A 16138-nucleotide genomic window follows, 5' to 3' on the forward strand; every position below is an offset into this window, starting at 1 on the left:
GACGGCTCCAATCGGAGTTCAGATCAGCTCCTTCTTCCCTCCGCCAGCCCACCCCTCCCCTCCTCTCTCTCTCTCTCTCTCTCTCTCTCTCTCTCTCTCTCCCCTTAGTTGCAAAAAAAATGCTCTGCAGCTGGGCTGCACCTCAATGAACCTAATTGGTGCACTGTGAGCGACCATCATCTATCTGGATTTCCATCGCGCCCGGCTTCCATCCAGAACATATGAATTTGCTTAGACAGAGCCTTTTAAGGAGTTGAACAGATAGGTCGGAGAAAATGGCACAACGCGTGGTTTTGTTCCTACTGTGGCTCTTTGACAGATCGTTCGCAGGATTTCCCAATCAGATTAATATCGGTAAGTGTTTCTGCTGTGTTTAGAGAGGACTGCGCATTGTGGTTCGCATGTGGAGAAATGAAATGCAACATTGGCAATTTTATACCGGGAAGATGTGTAGGTACGGAGCGCGGAGCTCTGCGCAACGACAGACTAACTTAATTTTGCATATGCTGCAAGCTTAAAGCCGCTGATTGTTAAAAACTAAAGCTACATCTGGCGTAGACGGTGTCACTGCGATTAATGTCTGAAAATAAGTGGAGTGTGTAATAAGGAAGCGGTGGAGACGGTCAGCTCGGTCTGAAGAGTTAGGCGCACCGGTCAAATATGCCTCATATTGTTATAAATGAACCTGCCTTGCATCACTATGGGACGTATGGAGTCCCCCCCGCTGAATAAAATGTAGTCAAGAGCTGGCACTGGACTAAAAGGCACAGATGTGAGTGTGAAAGCGTTGTCTGATCCATGTGTTTCTTTATGTCTTTAAGGGGGACTGTTCATGCGTTCCACGGTGCAGGAGCACAGCGCGTTCAGGTTCGCTGTCCAACTCTACAACACCAACCAAAACACCACTGAAAAGCCTTTCCACCTCAACTACAATGTCGACAACCTCGAGTCGTCCAACAGCTTTTCAGTCACCCATGCGTGTAAGTGTGCTTCTCTTTCAGCCATGTCCAGATCTCTCACCACTTCGTGTCCACGCAGAACAAGCAGAATTATTTATATCAAACTCATACAGTATATGGAGCTTATGGAAGCTCAATCCTCGGGAAACAGTTCATCTCACTTCCCAGTGGTTCATCAAGTCTCAGTGGGGATTACGGAAACATTTACAAACACTGAATGTCTCTAATGTACACAGTGTTCTTCCTGCAGTTCACATACTTGGGTTTTTACCACAGAATGTCTTGTGTATATGTTTGCCTGTCTTGAGTTTTACAGTCGTGATGTTTTTGCAAATGCATGAATTCCAAAATGAAAAAAAAAGCTTCCCCTGGCAACATTACTGGCCTTGAGGAGAGAATGCAGCCAGTAACACAAACCCTACGTCAAGGACTCAGTGCTGGGGAGTGTGTATATTTTAGTATGGAAAAGAATTGGATGGAGGTATCAGGTGATTAATCATTGTATTTATTTATTTTTAATCATAATAAGTATTCAGTAAGAAATATCAGTTAATATAATTGGGAACCATTATGTTTTTCATGCTTTTTTAATGGCTGCTATTATTTAGGTGTGGATATCCCATGGTGCAACTGGTGCACAGGGCCATTTTGATTTGTAGCAAGTCCAACAAATAACTTCCTTTCTCTACACACTCCTTTGGCAGCGGTTTGTTGAAATCAGCAGAAACAGAGTGGGGGGAAAGGGGGAGAAATAGGGTCGAAAATGCCATTTTGAGGTGTCATTTTAAATGATGGCTTCAGTTTGGCTGAATGGCCGACTCTGGCGACACACAGCTCTGTGTGACTGGTGCCGTTCAGTCCGTCTAACCCCTGTGTGGCACGGTCATAATGGCCCCTCTGACTTTCCATGTGCCAGAGCATCCCCGCCTGCTCCGTCCTCTGACTCCCCCCTGTGTTACAGAGCATCTCCCCCAGCATTGCAGAGTCAGCTCATTAGCACCCAACCCTCATAGCACCTCACCGTGCTGTCATTGGGTGAAAGGGAGGGGGGGGGGGGATCCATAGCTCCCCAACCGATGCCAGCAAATGAGTTGGGCTTAGACCTGCAGAGGAGGTGGGTCTGCACAGTGAGGGAGATGAAGCAGAGCGTCATATCACAAGAAGCAGAGCTGCAAGTGCCCTAACGAAGGCATCCATAAGAAACAATAAGCAAATGAGAGAGAATAAATAATAGATAGTGCTGTGCAATTTCACGCATGTTGAAGAGGAAGGGAAGCATAGGAGAAAAAGGCTTGATATCAAAATCTAATTAAATTCAGGGGCAGACAGAGCTTTAGTGAGAGGAAGGGGTTCCTGTGGGAGCCATGGCCCCGTTTCTCGCTGCCACGTCTTAGCATCTCCATCAGAGCACTGTCTCAGGACTGCCTTGAACTTCAGATACAAGAAAACTATGAACCTTTAATGATGCAAAGAAACCAGTGATGCAAAATTAAGGAGGCAATTGTCAAATGTCATTGAAATGTTTGGTGAGAGGCGAGCATCTCTTTCACTTTGATGAGCCTGTTAATAATGGGCTCAGCTTGAAATGTCTGCCCTGCGCTGAGTGTTTAGCCTGCTGCATTATACCAAACAAGGTTTGATACTTGACACACTCACAGTCCCCGACTTAATTGTAAAATAATTAAGTAAATAATCAATACACCTTGAGCAAAGACTTCAAACAGTCTGAGTTGCAGAAGTACTTTAGAATCTGATTTGAAGAATGTACGATGGAAGACCTTTTTTTTCAAGATAGTGCCCTGAGACTCTTGTCAAGCTGAGCTCGCAAACCACAGACAGCTCATGCTGAGCTCACAACAGTCCACAAGCACCTCAGATTGTCTCTACAAATGTAGTGAACAAAATAGAGATGACGGTTATTAAATATCACTTATCTGCTGACTTCCAGGCCTTTAAGGCTTTGCCTGTATACTGAGTTCAGACCTCCTGCGTTCCGAGTTTTACATTTGTCAGCGCCATTGTTTGTACTGCAGGCTGTCACAGTTATTTAGTGGACATTCAAATTCCCTTTGTCATCAATGGCCCCATGTGGATGACTCAGACCTTAGCACACATAGCACACTTCCACTTTATGATCGAACAATCTTGAACGAGGTTTTATAAAAGTGGCATTTATGCGGGTTTGGGGAGTAAATCTATTTTGAGGCAAGCTTCATTGCTTTGATAAAGATGAGATCTGGCTGCCTAAGGCCTTGCAGAATCGTTGAAATGACAGCTTTCTTTTTTTCTTCTTTTTAAATTTTGTTTTGTTCGGACTACTCTTTTCTCTTATTTTGCTTTAGTGTGTTTTCTCTCTTTACTCAAGCAAAGAGAGAGAGTGCCAACGCCATCGACTCTGACTCATCATGTAGATCACTCCCCCTCATTTGCTGTACATCCTTTTAAAAGTAACATTACAGAGGGAGAGGAACAATGGGATGCACATACAGTAATTCAAATTAAACTTGCCAGAGTTTATTTTGCTTTTGAGAAACAAAATATGGAAATCCTTCGGTATAATAAAGGCACAGTCTTGTGTCAGAGCAATTTCTTTCAAGTCAGTTTAAAGCCTTATGCTATTAATTGAATTAGTGACCGGCAGCAAAACAATGTGTGGCTTCAGTAATCCTTAAGGCTTGGCTTTGTACTGCAGAGGCATGGTATGTGCTTTGGTGGCAAGACTGTTGTTGCTTTGAAGTGACATCAGAAATTGTGAAATGTGTAATTACCAGTCCAGGGTCCATAATAGCTGTGGAAGCTAGGAGTCAGGTATGCTCACAGAGGAGTAGTTCAAAGCAAAGGGTACCAGTCTGAAGAAAGCAGAGCAGACAGCATTAATGTTCCTGATGGTCACGGCCAGGCAACTTAATGATACCGCCATCCTTTTCTCTCCTGTTTACCCTTCCTCTTCTTCTTCCTTTACCTGAGGCGGTAAAAAAAACCTATCAAGCCCCCCTCTGCCTCTCCGTGCCACACTATTTATTAGATTACTTGCCTTGATTCCTGTTAAAGGCAAATTTTGCAATGCTTGGCTTTTGAATCTCATCTCCCTGATCCTCATTCCTCATTCTGTCATTAAGCTAATGGGCTGTGTCCCCTCTGCCAGCCTTTTTTTTTTTTTTTTTTTTTTTTTTTTTTACATGTGCCTATACCCCTCTTTTATTGAATCCTCCAGGCCCTTAAAGCCAGTAGCAGATGCTTCTTTGGCTGTGCCATTCACCTTCCCTTTGCTGTTAGCTACTGTATACCAAAACTGCATACCAACACTGCCTCGCCCTCAGAGCATGGATAAAGGAAGCAGGATAAAACAAGAGCCACTGATGGCATTTGTTTGTTCCAAATGCAAGAAGTAGATGGAAAAAGCAGTGAGTGAGAGGTGCAATGTGACTTTTTGATTTGAGGGAAGATGGAAGCTAAAGGAATAACTTGACATTTTGGAATCATCATTTACTTTCTGCTAATCAGAAGATTGATACCACACTTATACCCCCACAGCAGTTTTGTTAGATTTTTGACACTACAGACAAAATATAATGTTTGAAGTATTTAGCCTATGATAGTTGTATTCTTGTTATCTTACATTTCCCTCTGTTTCCAAACTTTATGGTAAGCTAAGCTAGCTTCACTGCTGGCTTTTGCTATTTACTTACTGTACAGACACGAGCTGGTATCCATCCTCTGACTCTTGGCAAGAGAGCAAAAAAAATATATCTCCAATCATTCTTTTAACTTCACTCCAAATGAGTAGCAGTGATGCTAGCAGTTACTGCTACAGTATTAGCATATCAGTAGACAGAAAATCAATAATTACGCATTATTTATGAGCTGAATTCTGGCTGGATGTTGTATTGCACATAATGCAGAAAGATCTTTGGTGATAATGTGTGGGCAAGTTGTCGTGAGTTCACTATCATGACCAAAAACATGTGAAGGGGGGGGATTCAGATGGCAGCATTAATGTAGCAGAAAATCCAGCTGATGCTTGTTTTTACATCAACGTGGGACGTCAACATCATCGACCAAGGTTATCATGAAGTCTCGCTAACACAGCTCACGAGTCAAATTTTTGTCGAGACAACACCACATCCTTAAAAGTGTTTTCTTCACTGACCTTTACGCCCGCCCAGGCGGCGCTAGCTGCTGCACATGTTGCCCAGAAACACCAACAGCCTCTTTACACTGGCGGCCCGCGCTATGACTGAGCACATGTGGCAAATGGCATATGTTGTGAAGCACAAATGAAAAGGCCCTTACCCCCCCCCATCCACCCACCCACCACCACCATCTTTTGCATGTATTGTCGTGTATAGCTTTTGGGGTTGTTGTTGGTGTTGGTGGTGTGTGAATGGATGGTAAACAAAGCGACAGGGAGACATGTTATTGCAGCACATGGCCTGACAGAGACAGGCCATGGTCGAGAGAAGCTCCTCAGGTGATTGTAGCGGTGCCACACTTCTTCTCCTTGCAGCTTGTAACTCAGCTTGAAAGGTGTGACCGGGTGAATGTGGCAGGGGAAGCTGGGAAAAAGAGTGGGAACAAAGGTGGGAGGATAGAGATGGGGGCTGCAGTAAGAGAAAAGCACAAGGAAAAGGAATTCGATTGAAGACTGCTTTAGAGGTTGCTTATCTTAGAGACTGTGCGTGTGTGTGTATGAGTGTGTTTGTGTCTCTGTGCGTGTTAGAGAGAGAGACTTCTTCAGGCGATGGGGGTCGTACCGGGACATGCCATCGTAGTCCAGCTGTGTTGGAGGCACAGATGGAGGTTTGTTTATGGATGTTCAGGCATGTTCATATGTACGCATGTGTGCGCACATATGCATGGAGCCACACACACAGACACAGTGGGCGTGTGCAGTCACATATGCATAGACAGGCACATCCCCATCTCCTTCTTCGCATTTATCACTGAGTAAGTCTCAGTTTTATACTTCTGTGATGCTCCTCATTGTTCATCCAAAGGAAAAGGTCACAGTAAAAAATATTACTCGCTCCACCGTGAATCTATTTCTACAAAAAGCTAATGCAATTTTGGGAAATACTATTTTGGAAAGAGGCTTGTGTATATGCGAAAAATAATAAACATACGTCAAGTTTATTCGATAAGCATCGTGACTGCGCAAAAAAAAAAGTCTCTCAGAGAAACATGAGCCACGGGGCAGTAAACGTAATGGTGTGATTTGTAGGCCAGCAGGACGTGCGGTCTCGGAGGCCCGCTGAGGTGGCTGGATGTGGGTCTCAGGCAGATGAGTGGTACAGTAACGGCCCTGGATGAGGTTACATGCTGTGGGAGCTGCAAGGTCTCTGAGAAGGGAGCAGGACAACAGCAGGCGCGGGGTGACTGACAGCACAGTTCACAAAGAGGAGGATGAGGCAGAGAAAGGGTCGAAGCGTTTGTCACATTTTATGATCTGACTGAGGTTTGAAAATGTCTGGCAGAATTATTATCATGACTTCAGTAAGAACGCCACAGCCACACAGTATAAGAAATTTCCATAAAACAAATATTAATTGTTACTACAAGTGTTCCAGTAATTGCTACAACATTCAACAAAACACAGTCACTTAAGTTTAGAGCTGATGACATCGTGCATTTTGTACAATTTTCTCAAAGTCTTTGCTGGAGTGATTGCGGTGACTGGTACTGTTTGTTGTGGTCACATGAGGTTAAACTATATACAGCACACAGCAAACACATAAAATGCTGGAAATAATTCAAAGGCCAAACCTCCAAAGGGAACATTATTTTTGACCTAATTTTCTGGTCATGAGATGCTGTCCGCAGTATTTTTATTTATTTATTTATTTATTTCTTAATTCCGGCATATAGTAGAGGCTGTAATGAGATTCAGAATAGAAAACAGAGAGCACACTCCAAGGCAGATTCAACACAATGAATTTTTAATCAGAATATCAAAAGATCCTCTTAAACCCAACCTGAGGAGAAGCGTTGCTGTCGGAGTGTTATTTGTCTTGGAATCAATGACGCTGGCAGATGTTGTTTGATAAAACAACAGCTTTCCTCCCTCGCTGCCGCGGTTTCTTCAAATCTCCATATATCTTTTACAAACACTGGGCATTTGGCCATTTCAGCAGCTATGGAATGTAAAAAAAATATATATATAAAAAAGGCGCATAGTATCGGAAAGATCAGCAGGCTGCTCACATCGTAGATTTACATCGCTACTTTTAAACATTTCTCTAGTACTGACACTCATCTGTCTTTTGTGCTGTGCTCAGACCCACCGGGGGGATGTTAGGGTGTCTTTGAGTTCCCTATTGATTTCCTTCATCTATCTGCTCAATTTTCTTGGGGAAAATGTGATAGATTGCAAGTGAGAAGAAGGATTGAGGTGAAATCATCATCGATGGACTGTCATGGCTACCTCAAGATATTATCGCCCCACAATCCACAGTTATTTCAAATTGTCAACATAGACCCAACGCATGTAAAGCTGTATTAACATGATAACTGAGGCTTTTTATATTTCCATGCGTGCTGCAGCAACTCTGTGCTGCCAGGAGTGCTTTAAACCTATCAGTGGACATATGGGACTGTTCATAAAGCTTGAACATTTTGATAGATTTTGTCGGCAATAACATCTCCACATCTGTTAAAACAATTTACGCCACTGTTGAGCAATGAAAACGCTGATGTTGCTATTACCCAGAATATGTTATAAGAATAAATAGTGGAACACTGACCCATATGTGAGCTTTATGGCAAAGCCCCCGAATGCAAGGCATAGATCAAGTCCCCTTTTTTCATCAGCAGACATGATGCAACATGACAGTCCATCTATGTGGCGCACATCTGTTCACCACTGTTCAAATAGCAGGGTGGGTTTTGAACTATAATTCAACAGTGACAGGCTAAGTCTGTGTTCCCTTATTGAAGATGATATCAGCCGTGTGCGTTGGGATGAACAAGAGGAGCGGGGCTGACCATATAAAAAACAGTGATAAACACTACGAGGAACCACGCAGGAGGAAGCACACAAAAATCTTAGTGTCGCTTTAAACCCTGTTTGCTACTGCGTGAGGAAAAACTGTTCATGATGAGAGAAAAAAAGCCTGCACATGTGGTGCATGTTAAATAAAATGAACAGGGGGGGCAAGATGCTATTGTGAACTATTCATCTCAGGTGCATCAGGGATACGTCTGCCAGCAGCCCAGCTCCATGTAATGGCTGCTTTCCATTTTGTTTTCTCAATGAGCAAAACCTCTCAAGGAGAGTGGGGCGCGTTGTTTGTGGCAGAGATTATTTTTCATTTCAAAATGTCATTTATCCTCATTCACCAGTTGAGAAAAGGCAGGGACAAAGTAAAGAAGGGGAGAGGAAGCACATTTTCAAAACTTGTCACTATTAAAGATCTCTGACATTGCAGTCAGCATTTTTTTTTACTTCGACTCCCCCTCTCTGTCTTTCTCATTTCTTTCTCTCTCTTTATATATATTTAATCTCTCCCACAAAGCCCATTACAGCTATGTTCCCGCAGCCGTTGCAGTCACACTCAGCTGGCTATTGGCCATTCACTACACTCCCCTACAATACCCGTAATCACTGAATCAGTAATCCTCTACTTGAGCTGGAATAGCACATCGTGCCTCATCGGAAGTTGCTGCATTGGTCTGGCTTCACTGGGTCCAAGAGAAAACGAAACTCTGTAGTCTTCCTCAATAGGAGCTGCTGACTGCATTGTCCCAACCAAGGTCACACTGTTTGTGACGGAAAACACTTCTGAGCCTTTTGTCATTCCACGAGAACCTGGAGAAAAGCGTTAATTGGTACCTATACTTTCTAATCTTGGCAGTCCTTTCGGGCTGCATTATCAGCTGTTTATTGTTGTGTTGTGTGTGTGTGTGTGTGTGTGTGTGACAGTGTATAATTTCCCTCCTAAAGCAGTCGAAAATATGAAGAGGACATCAGGGCGGTGTTGTGATGAATACAAAACACCAACAGGGAGTGTCATGATGTACTCTCCCAACTAGTAAATATTGGATCACAGTGCGAAGGTTGCTTCCAGCTTCCAACTCTCCGTCTGCCGACTGAGCAGATTGATCCGCACGTTTTTGGCCTGTTTCAGAAGAGGCAGTCGCTAGCAGAACCCTGCCAAAGCTGCATGTCTGTGCAGAAACAAGGGCTCCATCAGAACTGATTGCTTGTGACAGTTCACAGTCGCCGGGCCACTGAAGCATCATAACCTTGTGAAACTAGTGTATGGGCACTCTAGCATAGAGGCTGAAGGAGAGGAGGAGGAAGGAGAAAAAAAAAGATATTAGCATATTCCTTGCAGTGATACAAAGATGCAAATAAGCCATGCCGTGCCATGAATAGGCTCCATGGTTAATATTAAACACATCTTATGTAATGAAAGACATAATGCAGACCAACACCTCTGGAGGCTGGGTGAATTTATAGACAATTACTGCAACTACGATTGCAGTTGAAGATGGAGGACGCCGGCATTGTCAGAGCAGGGTCTGTAAATTTGTTGGGATGAACTACTGATGACACTGAATCACAGATATCTTCTGGCAGGCCTGAGGAGTTAAAACCCAAGCCACTCAAGCCACTTTAGTTGTGCTGTCACCATTATAAATGCCAATGTATCTCCGAAGGTTCACTGATTCACATCGAACGCAAGAACTTAATCAAATCTGCCCAAATGCCGCCAAAAGGCCTAGAATAATAATCAAATGGCCATGAATAATATGAATTATTTGCTCGGCTGTAGGCGACTAAAAAGCTCTGAGGTGCTTTGACTCATCCGCCGCTCGGTCACAGAGGAGGCGGCTGCAGTCGCTGCCCATCAGTTTGTCAGACTTGTGTTAAGAAGGCATATTTATGGGCGCAAAAGAGAGAAAACATTGACACAGCGGTGTCGTCTTACTTTACTCTTTTCCGCGGTCCTCCTGTTCTTCGAGCTCACTATCCCCATGAGTGAGAATTAAGTGAACATGATGTGCTCGCTCAACCACGACCCCCCTCTGTTTCTTCCTCCAATGGTTAATTCGGAGAGTGCTGTTGTGTGGCTCTTGCCATTTCACACATGGCTACGTAAAACCTGTGGGCGGTTGCTCCCAGGCCGCTGTTAATGTTTGTGTGTCCATGCATGACTGTGTGATGAAATATTGAAGTGTTCTATCATCGACCATTGGGTAGCCGCCGGCGTGATTCCTGTCCCTTAATTTTATTTTTTCCTGCCTTCTTTATCTTGGTGGCACGGCTTTATTTTCCGCGGCGTGGCGTGCAGATCAGGAAGGCAAACTTCATCTGGACCCATGACAGAGTTAATCCATCGCAGCTGCAGAATGAAAAGGCCGTTTGGAGTGAATCCATTCCAAAGGCCTCAATAGAAAGCTTCTCTCAGATGCCGGTGCCCTTTGCAGCCCTGACACTGCTAGAATATGATGAAAAAGGACTTGGGAGAGTTCAGTGGCTTAGCTATGTTTATGAGAGAAGGGAATGGTGCAGGAGAGAGGCACAGTATGAGGACGAAGAAATGAAGTGACTAACCACTGTGTTTGTGTATGCCTGTGTGTGCGTGTGTGATGTGAACTGGATTGTAAGTAGATACAGTTCCCCCCCTCCCCTCCTTAATCTCCCCTGTCTCCTACACTGAAGTGAAACAAGTTAAATGTCCAGAACCTGCTGTCAGTCAACGTGTGAGGTTTGATACGCGTCTGGGGATGTGCAGCACACATTCAGGAGCAGACCCACAGTGGCTGTAAAGTGGACAGTGGCCAAAAATAGCACGCTGTCCACTTGGACATTAACTCACCATAAAGAAACTTAAAATATGTGGGCTGGAGGGGAAATGGGACCTTACTCTCTCAATGTGGGTTACAGTAAATGGACAGTCAGGTTGAATAACACACCTTTTTTAAATATGTCAATGGCACAGAAAAGTCTCATCAGACTCACTTTATGCCCCTCCCCCCCCCCTCCACGTCCTTGCTGCTGCTGCTGCTGCTGCTGCTGCTGCTGCTGCTGCTGCTGCTGCTGCTGCTGCTGCTGCTGGTGGTACTGCTACAACGAGTCCCATCCCTAAGCTGTAAGGGGATAGACTTTGGGTCTTTTATGCATAAAGAAGCTTAAGTTTGGAAATTGCTCTCAAGTGGCTGAAGTTTGTGAAAAGTCAGTAAACATTTCACTCCCAATTTCAGGGGTTTGTCTCACAGTAAAGCTGTTTAGCCCTTGGATGTCCTGTAGCCGAATGAAATATTTAGCAGTAATGAAGACTTGTTGCATGAGGAGTTTCCTGTCGAAGAATTTGTGCCGGCACAATCCACCAAAGTCTGTGTTCAGTTCAAAATGTGGGAGCAATTTATGTGACACAATCAAGATCTTAAAGCTTCAGTTTGAGATGCTTTAAGATCCTTGTCACACTTTACGTAAGTGTTATATGAGTAATATAATTATGCAGATTTTATTTATACCACTGCAGGCGCAATCAACCTTTGATTCTGTTGGAAAACTTGCAACTCAGCTTTCAAAACCGTTGGCATGTGAACACCCTGTACAAGGGCCTGACTTTTGTGCCTGTTGCTCCATTGGATCCATTTATGGTGACGATGCATCACTCTGGGTTGGAGAAATGATCTTGAACCAATGACCAGAGCCACAAAATACAAACAAAAAAAATTTTTAATACTGTATTTCCTTTTAACTATTTCTTTGATGGAAAGAAGTTCCAGTGATGACTGATTATAATGAGGACAATGATACACAAGATGTGATTGTAAGTTTTTAATCCTATGAGCATCACAAACTACATGTCTCCCTTGCTTTAGGATATGGTGGTGGACATCTGTAAACAAATAAAAAACAAAACCATCTCCAAGCCTTATATATAAGACCTGGCAATTAACAAAAATAAATATTATGACAAGCATTTCCACTGACTTCATCTTGCATGTCAGTTCATTTGGTTTGTATTTAAAACTGCCTTATGTTCAGTCATGTTGCAACCCATATCCTAGTAAGTCAAGCTGGCAATGATAGATGACATGACTGCAAACGAATCTCAGGTTATGTCCACATGAATTTGTTTTCATTTTTGCACCACTCCAAAGTTTTGGAGCAAGTAAAACTCAGACTTTTGGGAAATGTAGCTGCTCCTGTTACAGTTTGAAAATCCTGGGGGTTGTAGTCTGGACAAACAGGTGGAGAGGCACGATGCAGACATCACACCTGCCTAACCAGTCACGACTACCACACAGTGGTGCACACGATATGGATAATGACCAATGGTAACACCACCAATTCGTTTGATCTGAAGGAGCACAGGCACACAACAAGAGAGTAACTGGTGAATAACATCGTCATTATCCATCAGTCAAAAACAAGGTTAAAAGTTGAGAGGCTAACTGATGCTTTAAATAGAAATATAATATTTAATGGTATCTTAAATTAATTTGATTTATTTTTTGATGAGGGGATCATCTATATCCCACCTTGCAGGTATCCCAAAGCCTCTGACTACACTGCAGCCTGGTGACCACATCAGACTGCCACCAAATCACACACAGAACTCTCTTCACTGGCGTCAGGGCCCACCATATGTCCAGACAATGAATGGTGCGCTGAGAGCCAAATGGAGCACATCTTTTCATCTAATGCGAGAAAACTTCTTGCTCTCTTCTCTCCAAGTGGCTACATGAAGTGGGTCTAAAGTGGAGCGCCATGCTGAGAATGGTTATTGGTTTTCTTGAGGTGTGGTGGAAATTTGCTTTAGAAAAGTGAGGTGACAGAAGCACAATTCAAGAGGTCTGTATGACAGAGCCCTGAAATATATAGGATTATAGCTCACTGTCATAGCTGTCTGTTTCCCCTCTCTTCCTCTCTCTCCCTCCCTTTCTCTCTCTGCCACCTCCAGCATTATCATTCAGGGATGGAGCACCGTCTCAGCAAGGGCACTAATAAGATGAAAAGTGGTGCAGGACTCTACATACTTAACCAGGCCTGGATTGAGGCTGAGAAGGAGAGGGAATTCTTTAAGTGATGTCTTCAAGGTTAAACAACTGGTCCCATCTCCTGTCCTCGTTGACTTATTCTATTATTCTTCACGGAAAGGCAAAGAGCTGGGAGCAAACCGGTCCTGGAGAGGTGCCGTATAAAAGAAGAAGAAAAAAAAAATGCAGCCCCGTAATCAGGCCTCATAATGCAAATCCCTCAATGGCTGGTCTCGGTTTGTTTCATCACCATAGGATATGAATTGTGACGCATAATTTGATTAGTGACACCGGGGGCAAACCCGGAAAGCGGACCTCGTGAGAGTGGCAGATAGTCATCTCCTCTGTGCAGCACACTCCCAGCTTTGCATGTGAAGTCGTACATGAGACACAGATCTGAAATCCCCCCCCCCCCCCCCCCCTAAAGGACAGAAACAACCAGTCAGGAAGCATTACACTCAACTAACTAGGATATGGAAATTTCAAGGTGTCTCTCTGTTCTGTCTTGCAAAAGGAAATGAAAAAAAAAGACACAAACTAGTTTATCAAGCAAGACTGAAGAACAGATAGTTGATGTACAGTATTCAGGGAGGCAGGAGTAAAAGAACAATCCACTGTTTTGACATTGATGGAAAAATATATGCACCTGGCAGACATCTTCCACCTTTATTTAGCTAGTTTTTTGTTTGCTTTTTTTTTCTTTTTCCAATCATCCAAATAAAAGCAGGAACAAGAGAGGTTTTCAGCTGCCAGGTATTCCTCCTGCTGTGTAGAATTGGATTCAAAACAAGTCAGTCGGGTGCAGCGCTCTGCACCTGAAATATCACCACAAGTCTTTACCCAGGCGAGCCCAGCTCTCCTGAGTCGAGACGAATATTTGAGAAGCGTCCTCTCAAACTAACTGTAATCTCTCTGATGGAGCTGAGAGTTTTCTTCTTCTGTCTTCTTTTCTTAAAGGCATCTGTCATGGAGTCCTAAAGTGAACTGTCCTGTGATTCAGCAAAGCTAATCTGCTTAGCTCGTTGTGAAGGCAGAGTCCCAGACCACTTCTGACAGCAACAGTCTGAATGTTTGCTGTTGTGGTCTGACACGTTGAACCCTGTCTCCCTCGTTCCTTTTCCGCAGCTGTCGCGGACGCTCTGCCTCCTCCTACTCGTCTCACTCCCACTGTGATGGCGATCAGGCCGCGGCGCGCGTTGGGGGGTACACGTCGGCGCCTCCCCCTCCCGCAGCTGCTTGTCCTCGCGCGATCGTGGCGTGAACCCGCACCCATCTTCATCTCGCCATCCCCGTGTTTCCTCCTCGCTTCATGCTCCATCCTCCGCCCTCCACGCTCCGCATTCATCTTCGAAGAAGAGCGCGCTTTAGGCCCGCAGTGCTGATTGGGAGGATTAGTGGTGTGTGAGGGACTTTGTCACCAGCTTTCTGGGAAATCCAATTACAGAATATCATAAGCCTTACATGTTTCATACTCTGCTGAATCCTTACTTAAAAAATGCACACAGCTGTACTCAAAGGGTCAGTGTTTAGCAGCCGTCCTTGCCGTGCGCTGTGCTGACGTCTTCGTGAAGGTGAGAGGATCTTTGAAAGGATAAGACACGTCCTGTAGCACTCCTCTCACCTCTGCATTGCAGCAAATGGTGGACTGCATGAGCCTGCCGAAGAAGGGATTGTTATTTGTTCAGCGTGATGGTCTCGGAGCACGCCTCTCGAGGTGAAGCAAGGGCCAAGGGTTTAGGTCTGTTATCTGCTTGCATAGATAGTCCTTAATTGCATGTGTCAAGGAAATGGCATGCATCGGACGGTGGGAGGGGGGAAGGAGGGAAGGGGGGCATGCGAAGTGAGATTTCTGCAAGCACTGGTTGAGTCTTAGCAAACTGATTTTCCCCCAGAATTATTCAGCAACCCTTCCGGTTTCGCAGCTCCCCTCACAGCGCTGTTATCTGAACTTTTCAAACGGCCAACATGTTGAACATTTGAAGAGCGTTCTTGTTCAAACCTCCTGCTCTTTTGTCCTGCATAATGATTTTCTTTTTTCTTTTTTTTTTTGCTGGTCAAACAGAGGGCATTTCCATGATAACGTAGACATCGCCACATGTGCAGCTCCTCTGTGGCATCTGAGGTCTGTTTGACCTGTGAAGTGCTTTCAGCCCAGTGTGTTGCACTGTGTTCAAACAAAAGCACGATGGAAAGGCCTTGAAGGTGAAAATATCTGTCAGAAGGAGATGGAGTTGAGAGTCATTGACACCCTTTGGGATTGTTCACCAGCCACTCACATGAGAACAGGGCTATATCATCAAGATGGCAGGTAGGAGGAGAAGGAGCCGGTGGCTGAGGGGCTGCAGAGAATAACAAGAGAGGAAAGAGAATAGTTAATGAAGTCCAGTGATAGGGAAGTACGTGCTTTGTGGGGCACATCTGACTTCAGTAACTCTGCTCTTGGGGTCAGTTTTTCATCTTTGCTGCACGATATACATGGTAATTTGGAGCAGTCAAACCTTCGATATGTCGGGCATTATTAATGTTACAAAGGTTTGAATGCTAAGTAACATGCAGACAATGGATGACACTTAATCCTATGAATTTCAACCCGTAATTCCATCTTCAATTTCAATTCATGAGAGGGAGTCACTGTTATCAAGCCTATTTGAAGGATATGTCTTATGAAATAACTTTTCATTCAAAATTAACTCTGAATATTTTAGTGTTATGGTTAGATACTAGAAGATTATAGATATCTGAGATGTCCTAAATAACCAACCTTTTATATTGAATGTTTTCACTACAGTCTCTCACCTGTCATAGAGTCATGGCTTTATTAGTGTTTCAATTTAAGCCATTTCATTTAAGAGACTTTTATGTAAACCATCGGTTCTAGCCAGTAATTATAATTCATTCACATCTCAGAATTGTTTCATTTCAATGAATATTTGGTCAATAGAAAAAACAGACAAGTTCTAGTTTGCATAGAGGTAATCCTCCCTTGGCTCCCTTTGGCAAACCTGCAAAGATTTGACAAACACAATCATATCACGTAATTCAGACTTGATTCCTCGGCTTTTTAATTCTATCTTTCTTGCTAACAGAGCAGTCCAGTTTCAACTTATTAAGACTATAACTGTGGTTTCAAATTGTGCGTGAGCCTTCCAATCGGATGCTCAAGCACAGTGTGATATAGAATAAGT

At 43.9% G+C, this 16138-nt stretch overlaps 1 protein-coding gene across 2 annotated transcripts in view; it reads left to right on the plus strand.

Annotated features, from left to right (window-relative positions):
* Positions 1–275: 275 nt before the first annotated feature.
* The window catches only part of LOC310992809 (glutamate receptor 3), a gene marked incomplete at both ends in the record, with an annotated part of 75624 nt that continues 59761 nt past the window's right edge, over positions 276–16138 (plus strand). For both annotated transcript variants that reach the window (XM_083981011.1, XM_083981012.1), the window contains 2 exons: positions 276–354; positions 822–980. In XM_083981011.1, the coding sequence (XP_083837137.1) occupies positions 276–354; positions 822–980 (238 nt within the window). The remainder of the gene's footprint in view (positions 355–821; positions 981–16138) is intronic.

The sequence above is a fragment of the Trachurus trachurus genome (assembly GCF_905171665.1).
Source record: "Trachurus trachurus genome assembly, chromosome: 10".
Classification (NCBI taxonomy): Eukaryota; Metazoa; Chordata; class Actinopteri; order Carangiformes; family Carangidae; genus Trachurus; species Trachurus trachurus.